This window comes from Cimex lectularius, unplaced genomic scaffold, assembly GCF_000648675.2.
Source record: "Cimex lectularius strain Harlan isolate CLEC.00 unplaced genomic scaffold, Clec_2.1 scaffold308, whole genome shotgun sequence".
Lineage (NCBI taxonomy): Eukaryota > Metazoa > Arthropoda > Insecta > Hemiptera > Cimicidae > Cimex > Cimex lectularius.
The window spans coordinates 383,661-402,580 of record NW_019392998.1 but is presented as its reverse complement, the minus strand read 5'-3'; the positions used below and the strand labels follow the sequence as shown (position 1 = coordinate 402,580).

The 18,920-nt window shown below is 34.9% G+C and overlaps 1 protein-coding gene across 1 annotated transcript in view; it reads left to right on the top strand.

Moving 5' to 3' along the window:
- Positions 1–18,920, top strand: part of LOC106674237 (carcinine transporter) — a 36,997-nt gene that overhangs the window by 16,281 nt on the left and 1,796 nt on the right. Inside the window, exons 2-7 of the mRNA XM_014406853.2 lie at positions 5,821–6,010; positions 10,373–10,631; positions 11,901–12,093; positions 16,787–16,892; positions 16,984–17,090; positions 17,526–17,740. Coding sequence (XP_014262339.1) covers positions 5,821–6,010; positions 10,373–10,631; positions 11,901–12,093; positions 16,787–16,892; positions 16,984–17,090; positions 17,526–17,740 — 1,070 coding nt within the window. The remainder of the gene's footprint in view (positions 1–5,820; positions 6,011–10,372; positions 10,632–11,900; positions 12,094–16,786; positions 16,893–16,983; positions 17,091–17,525; positions 17,741–18,920) is intronic.

Sequence of the window (18,920 nt, the reverse complement as noted above, 5' to 3'; positions counted from 1 at the left end):
GCCCTGCGCATGGCTACTGGCGCGTTCCGAACTAGCCCTGTGAACAGCATTCATGTCGATGCCGGCGATCTATCACTAAAATTCAGATGTCGAATATCTGATCTATCCTTTTTTGCCAAAATCATTGCCATCCCCCAACACCCCTCCATTACTTCTTCTCGAATTTCCGAACTGGCATAGTCCACGTTTTTCCTTTCAACTTAGAATATACATCTACCTTACAGACTTCAATATTATAATTTCATGCATCCAAAATCTACAAACGTCCCCTTTACCACCCTGGACACTTCCTGCACCCTCCCTCTCACCCTTTACTTTTTCCGTAAAGAAAATACCCCTCCTTATATGTATCAGAAAGAGTTTCTTAAGTTCAAGTCCAGGCATCGGTCGGCTGATTTTGTTTATAACGATGGATCCAAATCTGACGATGGAGTAGGTTCCGCTGTCGTGGGTTTCGAGCACATCTTTTTAAACTAAATCACATTTACTCTAATTTCACTGCTGAACTCCTGGCCCTAGCTAAGGCTTTAAACGTCATCTCTGCATCTTATAGCCATCTTATAATCTGCTCCGACTCCCTCACTACGCTAAAAAACACTTATTCTCTTAATCCCGACATCCAGGATGTGTTATATAAATCGAAACAACACTATGACCACAATATAAGAGTATCATTTAAGTGGATTCCTGGTCATGCGGGCTTGCCTGGCAATGAAAGGGCTGACGAAATGGCAAGGAGGGCTGCCTTAACTGGCTCTCCTCGGAGTGAAGTCCCCTACAGAGACTTTTGTGGCCACGTGAGGCGACTCGCATGGGGGCCTGAAGTCAGGAATGGGGTGCATGCACTGGAAGCAAGCTTCTCAATATAAAAAAAGATGTCAAACAATGGAAATCCTCCTCCAGACCTTCTCGAAAACAAGAGACACTGTTAACCCGTCTACGAATTGGTCATTCCCGGCTCACCCATAGTTACGTCCTGAAAAAAAACCCAAACCCACATGTCCAACTTGTAAATCTCCTATCACTATAATCCACAGTTCAATTGAGTGCCTCTTATATTCCTCTGCTAGATCCCACTACCAAATTCCCAACGATATACATAGTTTTCTGAACGATAATTCACCTTACATATATAACATATTCAACTTCCTGGCTAAAAGGAAACAAATAAATAAAATTTAGTTATACAGTTGCTCCCATTGCGAGGTCCCCACGTCGGTGGTGCGGCGGGGCTCGCGGTCTTCGGTTACGGGTCGGTCCGGAGCTGGGTTGGGGGTCCGCTCGGGACTCTAGGATCAAGATATTCCGGTGAGCTTGAGGAGATGTCGATGGTGACTGGACACCGACCCCTTTTCGAATAAGCACTGCGCGACAGGGTCCAAATTATAAAAATCGCGAGATCCTGTTGGCTCCACTGCCTAGCACTTGGGCCGGTCTGGTGCCGGGTGCCGAGGGGCTCGGATCCGGTGGTGTGTCTCGGCGGTGCCGCCGGCACAGTGTCTCAAGAACTAAATGACCAGTAGGAGGAATGTGGCTTCAGCGGAGATTGGAAAGTTTATTAGATTAGTAAGTTTTATATAAATATGTAGTCGTCGGGGGAGAGTTTCGATCAGTTGTTTATTAGGGTTTTCAGCCATTTCTTTCCTTTTAAGTCGTTTATGGAGATTCCAGATAATATATAGTTATATAAATTTGAGGTACTAATGAATACGATGGAGGGTGAAGGTCCAGTTTTTGGGTGTTTCTGGAAGGTTCGAATTATAACGGGGTACGATTTCGAGGAATGAACGGCAGTGCCATCCGGGTATATTCATACAGTAGTAAATGTTGTAGATAGAATCGGCAATATATACAGACTGGGACCACTACCCTGTGGGCTGCCCGCGTCCATCTTAACAATGTATTAGATCCAATCCATCCAAAATTTTGGAATTTTTGAATATGGATTTGAATAGAATTTTTTTAGACAAGACCCCTAATTTTACGCGTATATTTTTATTCCTATTTCCATAATATATTTCTACTGGGGACTTTTATCATTTCTGTCATTTTCGGATATTAGTATTATTATTTATTTAAGGTAGACACTTTTTTTTCAAATAAGGAATGACTAAAAATGAAGGTGAAATTGTCGGGAGGAAGGCCAAATTAACAGTAAAGTAAGTATCTAGATAGATGTCAGACTTAGTGCCATTTTATTGTGGAAAGATATAGATGTGCAAACAAGAAATATTTACATCTATTCAGCAAAAATAATTGTTGAGAGTATTTCCATTATATATTGCAGTAAAATTCAAAATCCTTTCAACGGAACGTGTTAATCTGTCATAAATCTTGTCAGAATTCAATCGTTTTGCTCGGTAATGTCTCGAAGAATGCTCGTAAATGCCACAGAAGCCGGTTTTCCCTTTCGCACGACACGGTAATTTTCAATACCAACATAACTCGTACATTTTGCATTGGAATCCGAGATGGTTAAGATGTTATCGGCATTTGATTGAATGCTAAGGCCGCTCGATTTGTATTCAGACACAGTCTTGTGATAGCAGGCGCAATCTTAATGAGCTCAACTGGAGGAATTGTGCCGGAGAAGGTTAATTAAAAGTGTCCAAGCGCCAAAAGTGAAGTGTTTTTTGATGGTCAAGGTGTACTTGCAAACCTCGATTTAAAAAAAGCTGGAATTAATTAACTACTCTGGGAGATAAGTCAGTAATGATCTGTTTTGACTAACAGATATTGACATATTGACATTGATATTTCAACATATGTTGAAAGTTAGTCGACAAACTTGACAATTTGACCTTCCCTATTTTTTATTTGTTTAGGAAGGTTTCATACATACAAAATTTTATTAAATAAAATAATACAAACGCAATATTTGTTACCAATTAAATAAATATAGTATCAAATCGTACTTCATATCTTGTAGAATGTGTTCAACAATGATAAAGTTAAAACCTAAACAATCTTTCAAAAATTAAGTTTAATCTTTCTTATGGAAGTCTAGATGAACCAAAGCTCATTAAAATAATAAAACAATATTTATTACTGGCAGCCGAGTGGTTGGCGTGCGAGACAATTTGCACGAAGATCTTGCGGTCCCGGGTTCGGCTCCCTCCATCCCACCTGGAATTTCTGACCCGTCCCCCTCACAACGAAAATTAATGTTCTAATATGATATACTTACTCTGGCTAATATGTGATACAACAGGCCGATAAAAAATCATTCACTTTCATTATTTCTTTTTTATGAAGACAATTTAAGTACTAGCACTTAAAATACCTTCGTTGGCTTAATTATGAGATGTAAGTTACTACAATCCTGCTCCTTTGAGACCGTTTCACACATTCTTGCGCGTTTCAGCTTGATTTCTCGATAATTTATCCGAGATAATAGCTTAGGAAGGAAAAGTCATAATGTCTAGCTGTGTTCAATTTTCTTTTGTTCTCAACACAATTACTTTTTCAGTTTATGAAACCAACAACAAGGCTATTTAACCTAAACATTAATTTTATGTGTTGATTTATGTCTGTAGTCTAATTTTTCAATTAATGTTATTAATTGTTCAATTAATATAAATTTAGATATATGCATTTATCGTGTATTATCTCATGTTTATAAATAAATGTGTGGTGATTAGTGACCGTTGATCGATAATCAGAAATTATCGTGCCAAGATAAAGAAAATATTTTTCCGAAACGTACATCACACCAGACCGCATCTCACGATTTCTGAATAATTTATAAATAAAGCATTTATCTGTCTACTTGCCAGTTTACTAAATTTACATAAAATCATTACCAGTTATATTTACCTTTGTGACAGCGTGTTCTTTTCTGGTATCGTTGATAACCGTATTCGGCTGCAGTTCGGTCGTATACGATCTTCATTGTAAACCTGTATGCGCGGTTTTTTCTGTTTTAATATCTTCAGGTTTGTAAACATGTCAGTAATCAAAACCTCCAACGATGGTATCAAAAACAGATCAAATCTACAATGATAGGCAGGCCAAAAACGAAAATGACCAAATTAGAGGTTCAGCACCCTGCAGAACTAAGAAGAAATTTCACAATTAGGATCAATGGATTTTGGTATTCCTTAACAATTTATTTTATGCTGAGAAATATTTCTCTAGATTAATTTTTGGTTTTGCCTTTTCCTTTTTCTACGATTTCAGCATTAACCTTCTGCAGACGGAGGTTAATCCAAGCCATTATTTATGTATAAGCAATTTTGATACATTATCTCATTTTTTGTAAATAAATTGTTTATTTGTCTATCTGCCTATTTGTCTATTCGTTTGATTTATATAAAACCTTTACTAGCCGTACTTATTTTTGTGTCATCCTGTTCTTCTGTCGTACGCTTTGATCAGCTTGTTCTGCTGACGTTTTGTCATTTTCAATCATCTTGTTCTTTCTATCCGTTCGGTTTTCATCTGGTTTCATCTTCACTGTTGGGTTTTTAACATAAATTGCACCAATAATTTAACTCACCAATGATGGTATCGAAATTAGACCAAAAACGGGAGATAGGCTGACCAAAATGGTCATTATCAGCAATATTTACTTTTGTGTCAACGTGTTCTTCTCTTGTATTCTGATCAGCTTGTTCTGCTGAAGTTTGGTAACTTTCGTTCATCATGTTCTTTGTATCAGTTTGGTTTTGATCTATTATCATCTTCAATAGTTATTCATAAAATCGTGAGATGCGGTCGGGTGTGATGTAGGTTTCAGAAAAACATTTTCTTTATCGTGCCAACGTTTCGATCTTTATTGAGATCATCTTCAGGGCTCAAAGTGTTTGTCTTCCGTGTAATTGTGTCATTCTTGCGTGTCGTGTTGAGAGTGCCCTCTGACACAGAAGACAAACACTTTGAGCCCTGAAGATGATCTCAATAAAAGATCGAAACGTTGGCACGATAAAGAAAATATTTTTCTGAAACCTACATCACACCCGACCGCATCTCACGATATATGAATAACTATCGATTAACGGTCACTAATCTCTACACACCATTTTCAATGTCGAGTTTTTAACATAAAACATGACAATATCAACACCAACCCCATCACTGATGGCATCAAAACCAGACTGAAACAAAAAAGATAGGTAGACAAAAATCAAAATCACCGAATCGCCCATCAGACCATAAAAGAAAATCATACAATTTAATCTCATGGTGTTTTGTGATTCGGTAAAAATTTGGTTTCTGATCGGAATAAGTTTATTTTTCGTCTTTTAGCAGTCGTGTTGTAGTATTGTTTTTCGGTGTGTGATGGTTTTCCGTGCGGTTAGGTTCAATCATGCCAAGTTGCAAGTTTAAAAAATCCATTATTGTATCGCAAGAAACATACCATTCAATACTAATTACAATTATAATTGACAGTTTTATCTTGGTTATTGGCAACTCGATGAACTGTAACAAACGGATTGATCAAAGCTGATCAATTTTTGTTCCCGCTGACTGGCTTCCCGCCGAGAGGAAAAAATCCAACGACGGACAGACTTCCCGTACAAAAAAAAACTGAATTCACTGAAGCGATTTTTTCGTTTTTAGTTATTGGACATTCTCTTTTTTTTAAATGTGTTTAATTTATCTTAAAATGCATCTCCAATCCATTAGCTCCGTAAGGGAAATTCTTCAAAATGATTTCAACGACAGTCTTTTATTTATTTTTTAATCGTCAAACTTTAGTGTTTCTGCAGTTGTTCTTTTTATAAATTAAAGTTGTCTTAATTTGTTATGGGATGAGCCTCAGCATACCTTCTCGACCGGATGGTTTTTTAAATTAAAAGTTGCCTTAATTTGTTATAGGATGAGCCTCAGCATACCTCCTAGCCCGGATGGGGAAGGATACGACAATTGCAGGGTTTATGTCGCCAATTGGACAGACGTGATCGCCAGAGGGTTGAAGCATGCCGATCCCAGTTGGCCGACCATCCCCTGCTCGAAAGGTTGGGAATATAACTACACAGACGTTCCCTATTCAACAATAGCATCTGAGGTAAAAATTAAATTATTAATTAATTATATTTACAATTATTTCGGTAACGAGCAGCATTTACCTGATCTACTGAAAAAAGTGTAGGATAATGTATACTGAATGTTTTAGAGATTCAAATTACACCGGCTTTACTAATTGATTTATTCATTATCATATCGAAACCTTGTTCCGTATCAAATTTGATTTTATTTCGTTTATACGTTGTTTATCAATGCTTAAGTTTTATCTTTAATTGGAATATTTTATGATCTTGAAGAATTTCTCTGAAGAATCTTCTCAACATTTTCGTAGAAATGAAACTGTTCCTTTAGAGAATATAAAAGCGTTCTTTTTCGAAAATCTGTAATCATGACTTACCGAGCAGGGTATTTTCGATGACGTTTTATTTATTACTAAGTCGACACCATTGATAAAACTATTCGGGCCATCGCTTCTCGGGATTTCAATAGGAATTAAAACGGAACAATTGGCCAATAAAGAAAATCCATTCAGAATATGAATATTTAAAAATAAAAGAGCTTGACATTGTATAAGGAATTAAAGGAAGAAGAGCCGAAGTCCTTCGAAGCGGATCGGCCATCATTCTGTTGAAACCATTGGTCTGGAATATCCAAGGGCGGAATTTGGGTTTTGATGTGATCCATTTGTCAACTGAAAGAATGACAAAAGCCTTGCACAGCTGAAGCTATATTTGATTATGAAAAAAAGCAGAAAAATTTTCATTCTTAAAAATTTTTATGAGAAAATTCCACTAACATGATACCTTTCTTTTATTACTATGGTTTTCGACTGCTTTCATTTTGTTCTAGTTTCGTGTTCTTTTCTCGATACTATTGATTTTCTCATATTCTAATAACTTAGTATCTGTACAGTTCAGTATTGTATCGGAACGGGAAATATGTTCAAAGCACGTCTTTCAGAATCAATCTTTTTAATATATTTACATTTTAACGAATCAGATCGTCGATAGCTGATCGATTTTAGCAAATCTCCGTGAACATGACAAGGAAAAATTGACATCGGTGTCGAAGGCTTCCCAATTAGTCAATCTCGTTTGCCATGGGGTACCGCAGTGTTTTTAATTAGCCGGCTTTCTAAAAGCTCAACAAGGAAACATTTTTCGGCGTTTTCTAACTGCACTTTCAATCGTTTTTTAACATTAAAATAAATTAATACACCAGTTTTCAAAAGCAGGAATTTAAAAGGTGAACAGAAAAGGGAATCAGTGGATGTCAGGACCATTTGGTTAATTTTTTTTAATTTGATAAGAAAACTTGTTATAGCGCCAATTTTTTACTGACTCGCCACTTCCTTTTTTATTTAATATAACAGGTGCGACTGCTTTAGCTTTATATAAATTTAAATCTACATAAAAAATAGTACTTAAATGACAACTTGTCTCCACTTCCTGGTTGCAGTGGAATGCTTTATAGGAATGTTTGTAAAAAAAGAAAGAAAAATTAAAATATATTCGACCCGAAATAAATTTTAATTCTTTCATTTCCAGGAACCATAATTTTTTAGAAATACCTTCAATATGCTGTCTAGTTAAAAATGATTTTAACAAAATTATTAAAATCATTTAGCCAAATTTGATATCAAGTGAAAACGAAGTATAGTAATTCCTGTCATACCGTAGGGCTTAAAGTACACGTTTGGTTTCGAGCACGTCGGTTCGAACCACTTTCTTAAAATACCGGCTAAAAATTAAAATTCCATTGGCCAGGATTCGAACCCTGAACTGCTAGCGTGGCAGCTACGACCTGGACGGCCAAATCACTCCTTCAACCCTGTATTCATCTTATATTCAAATTGGTAGTTTTTGCTATAAATTTTTATTAGAAATCATTCGTTAAGAATGTTCATATTTTTTTAAGTTAAGAACGTATGTTTGTTGACAATATAATTTGATTTTACGGTATAAACAGGCTAGGAAATTATTTTACCGGCAATATTATCAATAATGACATCAATTTTAGCAAATATTTTTAATTTAATGAATTTATTATCGTTACACTGTTACGACGTTTGATTATTTAAAATTTTAATTACGTTAAGTCAAACAGCGTGCATATAAATTAATTTGTTGAAAAGTCGAACTGACCACGGTCAACCAGGATCAATTAACTTGATTAATATCGAAAAATTAAAAAGAAAATTATACACACACTCATAATTTAATTGGCAAGCGTCCCTGGCCAAAATACTTGCTTAAATGGCCAGTCTCATCAATCAAGTTGGTCAGTGTTTCATTGGAACGTTGATAAAACAGTGGTTTCGCAGTAAAATAAAACATGGTGACATGCTTGAAAAGCTTAAATAGTCTTTGTTCTCTGGCACAGGAATACATTAGGCCACAAAGGCCAGTTTATTTTTTTCTTCTTTAATTACATACTACTTGTTTGACATATCTGAACACTTTCTTATTATCTGTTTTCCGAATTTAAATGGAATTTTTCCTTTTAAGTTTGACTTTCTCGTAAGATTTTTGATTAAGGGTCAGTTTTGTTCTATCGATTGCCAACTTTAAATATCATTTTTTATAAATTCACGTGAGAAAAAATGACGTATGCAATCAACTTTCATTAAAGCGACATTCATTGAAACAATTAAATGTTTTAGTGTAATTTCATAAATAGAGGAATACAGTAAACGAAATAACAAAAATAAAAACTACCTTCAACTGTCTCTCTCGCTCTCTCTTTCTTTCTCTTTCTCTATGCTGGTCTTCCTCTCTTTCTTCTTCTCTCTCTCGTTATATTTTTTTATTTCTCACTCTTTAATATTTATGTTTTATTTATTATCCATTTATTTAATCGTTTCTACTGTCTATGTTTTTTTTTATTTCTTTTTCGCTGTCTTTCTCTTACACCCAATCATATGTGTGCTCTGTCCTTCACTGCATGTTTTAGGGCCGATCACAATGACGACTACAAACTGTGGAATTTTGCCATTCCTGTCTAAAGAAGTGAAGGAGATATTAAAGACACCCAAATTACGTAGAAAGAAATAAAATTTATTCCTAAAGAGCAAGAACTGGCAGACCAGTATTGTATGACACGAACAGATCGCAGGATCATCGCCGAGCAGACATCAACCAAATTTTAGCAGGGTTTTGTCATTCTTGTCGTTTTTTTTTCAGATTTGTACACCAATCAATCTATCTATATATTGTTCAATCTATACATGTATCTACTTATCTTTTTGGTTACGTTTTGGGTGTTTCGGAACAAGTTGAATGATATTATTTATCAAGATCGTAAAGGTTCTTTATGTTCTCATAATTAATAGTATGGTGTATTTTTTCACAAAGTATGTGATAAAAAAATCTTATCCATAAAGACCAAATGAATGTACATAAAAATATATTGTAAAATGTATTTTTTACGTTAACTGGTAGAACCCAGACCGGAATAGACTTACTTATGATAAAATAAGTCAAAATCGACTAACATCTCTACTAATATCTCACACAACCACCCTAACACACGCTCTCTCACTCTCCCTCTCTCTCTCTCTCTCTCTTTCTCTCTCTCTCTCTCTCTCTCTCTCTCTCTCTCGTTCTTCATCTTTTTTCTTTCTTTTTTACTCTTAGTTTCTCTCGTATACAGCATCCATCATAAGCTTTTATGTTTTTTATCTGTTTATTTGTTTCTCTATGCTTTTCTCTACTTGTCCGATTCCTGCTTACTCTCTCACCATCTTTCTCTCTCGCACTCTCTCTCTCAATCTCAATCTCTCTTTTCATTCTCCCATTTTCAACTTTCTGCATCTACCCTATGCTTGATTTGATTGCTCTAAATTTCAATTTATTATATGGAATTGAATTTTTGTTCACTGTACTAATTAGGCTTTAATATTTCGAAAAATCTTAAAATGATCCATGGCTGTTGTCACCAAAAGCATTTCTCACGAAATGATAGGTTTGCGTAAATTGATAAACTTTGTAATCTCTATTAAAATCGTGATATTTTATGAAAATAAAACTGGTTCACGCAACTTTGAAAGGAGGAACCTTGGAAAAGGTTATCTATTTCGCCATCAATTAAAAGTTCTTTTTGTTACCATTCTCACTCTCTATCTCTGTTTGACCCTGTTTCACTCTTTTTCCTTTAAAAAAGTTTGAATAAAGACGACATATGATTTTATGAACGTTGTAATGTCAGTTCATCTAATTATTCGATATTGCAGTAAAATTGTGAACTAGGGACTTGCAGTTTAATAAAATTAGCTGACAAACTGCTAATAACAGGAAAGCAACGTTGGTCGAAAGATATGCCTGAATGAACAAAGAATGAATTCATTAGGAATAAAAAATCGATTATTATCGTTATGTTAATTAGTGTATGCTTCATTTTTCAGCTTGATTGGGTTTGCGAGAATGCAGCACTGCCGTCGTTTTCGACAGCGGTTTTCTTCCTTGGAGCCATAACCGGGGGTTTGGTCTTCGGCTGGATGGCAGATTATTTCGGCAGGATACCGGCCCTGATCGGCGCTAATCTGGTCGGCTTGGTCGGCGGACTCTTGACTGCGATGGCAACTTCTTTTTGGACTTTCACAGCCTGCAGGTTCCTAGTGGGACTGGCTTTCGACAACTGTTTCACGATGATGTACATTCTCGGTAAGTCCTTAATCTGGCGGTTTGATTCGACAAGGTCTTAAGGTATTAAAATGATTGCGCCAATAACCTGTAAAACCAGTAGATAAACTCTGGGCGATTTAAATATTTTTATATATTCTGTGTGAACATAACTAAAATATTCACGATCATGAATAAAATAATAATCAATTATTATATACAACGATCTAGTTGCACAAATTTATATTGTCCGATTGGCAATCCAACTGAATTAAACTAATCTACCATAAAATTGTAAGAAAAGGAGGAAAGAAAACAGCTATCTAGATTATAATATAATTTTCATATTTGAGATATGCCTGTCAATTATGAATAAATTATACATACTACTTATAAATGTTTACCAATCACACAAAAATGAATAGAGTCATAATTTGTGGTTTTATTGATATTTTATTATTTTTTATATTATTGTATTTTACTTTTTGCCGGCTAACTCTTAAGCCCATTGCTGCCTCCTCACATATTTTCCATTTTGCGATTTTTTCGTGTTTTATTAAGTTTGAAACATTTCCATCGCAATAATTGGAAAAGAAACATTGTCCTTTTTAAAATATAAATTGGTAATTTATTAAAGCAATAATTTTATTAAAAGGTCGTTAAGTTTTTCCATAAATTAAACTTCCATATTTTACTATTCATGACTAAAAATGGAAACAAATGAACCCTGCGGTAACAAAAAAAATATATTTACAATGACTTTATATGGAAATTCTTTTAAGTTCTTAGATTATTTTTAAGAATATTTTTTAAGGTCAAGTTTAGCTTACACGAACTTGAAAAAGCGAGGAATGACGGACGAGGAAAAAGATTAAGCATTTGTTAAGTTATTAGACCACCTAGGAAAACCTTAAGCCAGAGAATTTCTTTTCTGTTTCAACAGGACACATTTTCTTTAAAAATCTCGCCCTACCCTAAAAGTTAATCAAAAAAGTCTTTTGACAACTCATTAGGATTTAAATTATTCCATTTATTACGGTATATTTTTTGTGTAGGCTTTTGCATACAAATTAAAATTTATTCTTACTGAAAATAAAAGTCTTGCATATATTCTTCTCTATATTACTTCCTAGCCGTGAGGGTATGAACAAACTACTAATTTTGTATTACCAGCCTTTTTACAGGCAATGTACATAATGTTTGGAGAAAGCATGAAATTGCGAGCAAAGTCGACCTAGAAAGACTCATAAAATTTGACATTGCTGTTTTGCTCGATAGAGTACAATTGTATTTAATTTAAATATTTTGCAGTGTTGGAGTATGTGGGGCCGAAGTGGAGGACTTTCGTCGCCAACATGTCCATCGCGCTTTTCTTCACTTTGGCGTCTTGTCTTCTTCCTTGGATCGCTTTGTGGATCGCAGACTGGAGGTGGTTCATGGTCGTAACGTCTCTTCCTCTCGCTGCTGCCCTCTTCACGCCCTGCACTGTTCCGGAAAGCGCTAGGTAAGAGGAACTATTATTAAAAAACGAGATTAAGCGAACAGACTACAAGATTCTCACATAACGAATGTAAAAAACTTATTAAACAAAAGATGACCGGGTTTTATAACAATTAAGTATTATGTGGTCTAACCTCTTGTCTACTGCATATCAAACAGAATTTTTCGTTGAATTCCGATTTGATCAAATTAATGCCCATAACTTTTCTCTTACAGCCATATTCAAAATAGCCATATTTTCATAAAAACAGGTCGAGCTAGTATTTAATCTCTAGTTTCCGAACGGAACAATAAAGTATGAAGAGGATTTGCCTTGAATCGAGATTATGTTGGAATTATTGTTAATTCCTCAAGTCATAATAGAGATAGGAGAAAGAGACAGAGAGTAAACGAGAAAAAGTTATATAAATAAATTCACTAATTTCGTGGTCCGCTTGACCAATTAATATATTACAATTAATTAAGGTTTTTAGTTGAGATAAAAAAGTCAATCGCACTAGCGGGATTCGAACCCACGATCTTCGGCTTGATACGCCGCTACTCTACCACTTGAGCTATCGTGACCTCGATCCACTCGGACACTAACTTCCCATCTCAACCGCACCTTTTGAATTTTCCCTCCTTTTTGCCATTTTTCAAATGTCGTGTAATCGGGTTGGATTCTCGACGACAAATGAAATGGCCACGGAGAGCTTTAGTGAAGTATATTTCATTTTTAATCATTAAATTCACTAATTTTGTGGTCTGCTTGACCAATTAATTTATTACAATTAATTAAGGTTTTTAGTTGAGATAAAAAAGTCATTTGAAAGCGTATCAAGCCGAAGATCGTGGGTTCGAATCCCTCTCGTGCCATTGACATTTTATCTCAATTAAAAACCTTAATTAATTGTTGTATAAATAAAATTAAATTTATGCAAGCACAGGCATATAAAATCACATAAGTAAAACCAATGAAAGGAAAAATTTAAGGGTTTAAATGTGAAAAGAAGGAAAGAGAGAGAGAGAGAGAGAGAATGTGAGAGAAAGAGAGAGCGTGTAGGAGGGATAGAGAGTGAAAGTTAAAAACGTTATATGCAAAAATGAAAATTTATATTATAAAAGTAAGTGCATTATAAAAAATCATATTACAAAAATAAATTAAAGCGAGAGTAATTGTATAATCGTGAGAAGAGAGTATGCTAACTACCTTTATATTTCAATTTTATTTGCATTGGCTTTGAATTTAGGCTCAAATGCGCACATACGTACAAATATGTCCGAGTTGAGCATATTGGCGTTCCGTAGTCCCCGGCGATTCCAACTTTTGCTATTTACAGTAAATCGCCGGCAGACTCTAGAATCACCCACATCGTATATTGGCAGTCCCAGGGCAGACCGTCCAGCCACCGATGATTGCCTGTGGGGGGGGGTTCTGTCAATAGCTAGGTCAAATCAGCACCGAACGCATGTAGTTCCAAACCCATTTCTCCTCACGTTCATACATTAAACATTTAAATACATTCACTCCTATTTACAAACCATTCATTCGATTAGGGTGATGGCGTACTCGATATTCCTCCTATATCACACTTTTTACTGTACAACTACCATACTTGAGGGTCGATGGGGTACTCGATGACCCACTCACAACACACATTCACCCTAAAAAATACATTCACTCTCACCACATCTTTTTTACATTTTACATAAATAATCTAATTGAGGATCGATGGGGTACTCGATATGAATTTAAAGATACAATGAGTCATCAGAGCAGTAGTATTTATGCGACCTTGATGACAAGCCGGAAAGTTTCAAGCATTCTTACTGGGTTGCGTATGCCAATGGGACCGTCGGAACGGTTCGGATGGGGCCGGTCGGTCTCGCTGGTTGCAAAACTCCACCTTGAAACAACTCTTCAGCACAGATGAAAAGGAGCCAGAATCGGCCGACGGCTGGTTGGCGCGAGCTATTCACTGACTCACGGTGATCAACATCTCGGTCAAGGGCGTTCTTGAACCTCTTAAGCCTCGTAGATTTAAATCCAACTCGTACATTTTATTCTTTTGCAAAGAGAAATGTAAATATTACGTATTTTACTACAATTTTTTTCGGTTATTAATATCGGTAAACTGTATTACTTTCTTCGGCGGACATTCCTCTCGGTTTTTAAATGTATGTAACATTATGTTGAAAATCTTTTATGAACAAAGTACATTAATTTTTGTCTGGTCAGATTTTTACTTTCGTTAAATGTTTTCTTTACACTTATACAGTTATTTATATATTATCAATACTATAATTTTCTCTCTGTCCGGCAGGTTATACTCAGTTTTCCGCTAGGATATAAAATTCGTTATATTATTGACTTCCTGAACTTTCGATTTTTTTTTTTGTAGTTGTTTGTTTTGTAATTTTTCATAATTTACCTAATAACAGTCTGCAGATTGTTTTACTATTTAAAAACAAGGCCTTCATTTAGAAAATTTACATCTAGGCATATTTCGTTACTAGTAAATTGTAAAGGTTTTTCATATAGGAGGGCTCAACGTCCACCTGCCCGTTCAGTGTCATAGACGAGGTTATAAAAACAATAAAAGCGACCTTCATCAATTTAATTTTAGCTATTTGCTGAACCTAGTAAAATGTTGAATCACAGAGAGAAAATGGTGGACTACATTGTCGAAGTAAAACAGATAAAAATTTAAATTTTAGTGAAATCTTAATTTTTTGTTTTCTTTTATATTCCATATTCATGAAACAATCATCCGTAATGCTTTAGGGCATTATTTTTTTATTATACACTGAATCATAGAAGAAGCAACACTCATTTCCTTTACCAGTCAGTTTTACTGCTTTCATTTCACTAAAGCTCTCCGTCGCCATTTCAATATTGTCGTCGAGAATCAAAACCGATTACACGACATTTGAAAAATGGCAAAAGGAGGGAAAACTCATAAGGTGGGGTTGAGATAGGAAGTTATTTGAATGGATCGAGGTCACGATAGCTCAAGTGGTAAAGCAGCGGCGTATCTAGCCGAAGATCGTGGGTTCGAATCCCGCTCGTGCCATTAACTTTTTTTCATCTCAACTGAAGGCCTTAATTAATTGTTTTGTATTTACTATTTGTAAATAAATTTAATTTCGTATTTTAGAGGTGTAAAAACGTATTTCAATTTTGTTTCTTCCTAGAAAATAGATTAAAATCTTTTTAATATACTTTTCAATTAATTAATCTTTAAGCAAGGTATTGGTTGAGATAAAAAAGTGAGTGCCACGAGCGGGATTTGAACCCACGACCTTTGGCTAAATACGCCGCTGCTCTACCACTCTAGCGTGACTTCGATCCATTCGGTCACCAACTTCCCATCTCAACCCTCTTTTCGAATTTTCCCTCCTTTTTGCATTTTTCAAAATTTGTTCAATCGGACCACGAAACCTAATAGCTTTTTAATATGGTTTGCTAAATCACTCCGACATTACGTTAAAATCATATTGGCAGCTAGGTATCACCAATATTGAAATAAATAATTTGTGACTGGCTGACTTTTGAATCAAAATTATCAAAGTAAAGGGTGTAGGGCCTTGGAATTTTACGTTTCCACCTTTCTTTTCCCATCAGTAGTTGCAAAAAAATTCAGTTAACATTGCATTCTGACTCTTAAAAAGCAATGCTTCACATTATTCATTATCACATCGCACTTATCTATAGACAGTACAACAAAGTGTTTGTTCTTTCGTTAACGGAAGCAATTTCCAATCAATCCAACCGTAAATTTTATAGGAAATTCTTATCAAAACTGTACTGGAGGGTATCGGGTCCTTGTCTTAATAACCGAGTTCTCAATTGCCAGCGTTCATTGTTCCCTTGCAGGTTTTGCAACTGCAACCTTTATGATGGACCATTGTTCGATGTGAATCGGAGAGGTCATCAGCCGGTGGTTTATGACTCGACGTTCAAAAAACTGACAATATTTAATATTTTTAGACTTTAAAATGTAGTCAGTGTATAACTTATTTACAAATACGGAAAATTCCAACTCACGTAAAACAAATTTCACGTCTAAATAACAAAAAAAATTCACTGAAGCATTGTTTATAATGTTTTGTGAGTTTTAATGTCAATGTACAAGCCTAACTAAATACAAATTTGTAACATAAAATTATTAAGACGGCTAATTTATTTATGACTAAGTGACTTCATATACATCAGAATCATAATTTAATATAAAATCAGTAAAAGAACAATAAAAATACTACCATTAAATTGGGATGAAACTAAAACATAATAAAATGTTCCTTAAATAAGGACTTTTTCTCAATTATTGGGTTGTCCGGAAAATAATGCAGGATTTTGGTATTAAGCAAAAAAAAAGAAACTAGTTACTTTAAAGCAATGTTCTTTAATCAAAATAATTTCCCATACTCTCAATACATTTCTCCCAACGTGTTGGTAACTTATTAATTNTCTCTCTCTCTCTCTCTCTCTCTCTCTCTCTCTCTCTCTCTCTCTCTCTCTCTCTCTCTCTTTCTCTTTCTTTTAGTCATCTGAGCGTCTAATTGAATCAATTAAACAAGCATCACATATTAAAACTTTAAATGGCTGGTTAATTTATTAATTATAATAAAATCTTTCCACTTTTTAATTAGTAATAAAGTGTTTTAATTTCAAGAAACAAATCATTAATAACATTGTCCTTTTTTTGTAATCTTAGATGGCTAGTTTCCCAGGGGAAGACAGACAAGGCTGTGAAAATAATAAAGAAGTTCGAAAAACTGAACGGCAAGAAGGTTGATCCTCTCATCTACGACGAGTTCAAGGTAGTAATTTTCTTGATAAAAAAACTTGTAGTTGAGGATGAAAATGCCTATTTTTTTTTCAAACAATTCTAAATCTAATGAAATGTTTCAGACAAGTTGCGAGAAAGCAGCATCAGACGAGCCTCAATCTTACTCAGTACTTGATTTATTCAGAACCCCTAGGCTGAGGAATACAACTGTCCTACTTATAGTCATCTGGTAATAATTTATTTTAAATCAGAACCTAATTAGCCAAAAAAAATTAAATTCTGAAATTTATAATTGTCGCGGTTTTATTTAAACGACGGTAACAACCAAAACTGTAACGTAAAAAAGAGAATCGTGGGAAGAGTTCCACAACTACGTTTCAACAATGTTTAGAAAGCGGAAAATTTATCAAGTGAAATGATCGGAGGCGTTCAGTTAAGCGGTTTCATCTTCACCTTTTTCCTTAAGTAGATTCAACCGACCTATTATAATGGCTAAAATAGAGAGTTTCCAATAAATGAAAACAAATTTAGGGAAATAATATAAATGTTGATCGTTTTTTGCAATAGTGATTCTCGGAGATAGTTTGTTAATTTTTTTCAGTTTAAACAATTTGTATGGTTTATAAAAACTATTTTCAGTTTATTTTATTCATTTTCCTTCCAGGGGTGCCATTTCTTTGACGTTCGACGGTCACGTGAGAAACGTCGGCTCTCTTGGGCTGGACGTCTTCCTCACATTCACAGTCGCAGCTGCCACCGAGCTTCCAGCCGATGTTTTCCTAACGTTCACCCTTGACAGATGGGGAAGAAGATGGCTTGCCTGCATATCCATGGTTATGTCGGGCCTCTTCAGCATACTCGCGACCACGGTTCCAGTCGGTAAGAAAGGAGAAAACGTTAATTCTTCTAAACGTACTGGCTTTTAAAACGTTATCCGTCTTTAGACTGTAATCAACGCCTCATTACCATTAATGGAAATCTTAATTACGACAATCTCAGATTAGCCAAGGCTACTCTAATCCTGGAATGCCTCCTGGAACGAATAATGTCATGGTGCCGGCAATGATAAAACTTGATGATATCAAGAAAAAAATTGTCTGAACTTCGAGGCAAAATTTTTTATGTGTATAAAAGATTTGGACATCTAACTCATTTTTTTGTAAAATTAATCTGTTATGTTTGCAGGTTAATGAACTATAATATATTAATTTACAGGGTTTCTCATGAACAGACGTCACTAATTCAGAAGGTTATTCTAAATATCGAATTGGACTAAAATCCGTCTAATTTACCAAATTCTGTTTTTGATACTTTGTTCCATAAAGTCTCTCGTATATCATAAAATCATAAACTGACTGTAAATTTAATTAAACCAAGGCACAAAACTATGAGATTACTTTTTAAATTGTAATCTTAAGCAAAAATATAACATATCATTTAGATTATAGATATTTTATTGGTTCTGTAAATATAGACAGGTATGGTGCTGATAGAAAAGTTGCTCCTAGAAATAAACTATAAATACATATACCTAATTGCTCAAAGGTCGGTTATTATCTTTAAAATTAAAATTTAATTTCTAAAGATTTTTCGGTTACAAACGGTTCAAAAAATTAGCCATTAAAATTTTGAAACTACTAACAAAAAAATGAAAATAATACAAATTAAACAAAAACGACTCTTCGGTAAAAAAAGAGTTCAAAAATTATATTTAATGGGAGGGGAAACTCAAAAGGTGGGGTTGAGATAGGAAGTTGGTGTCTGAGTGGATCGAGGTCACGATAGCTCAAGTGGTATAGCAGCGTCGTATCTAGCCGAAGATCGTGGGTTCGAATCCCGCTCGTGCCATTGACTTTTTTATCTCAACTAAAAACCTTAATTAATTGTATTATATTTAATGTTCAAAATGCGCATTTGTTTTGAGAGGCATATCTGACATAGGTTCCTGACAGATTTTACTGACTTCAAGTTCATCCCCCTTCTACTGTCCCATTAGAATACAGTAAACTTCAATAATTTCTTTGAATGTGTACCTAGTTGTGACAACAGCAGAATAAAC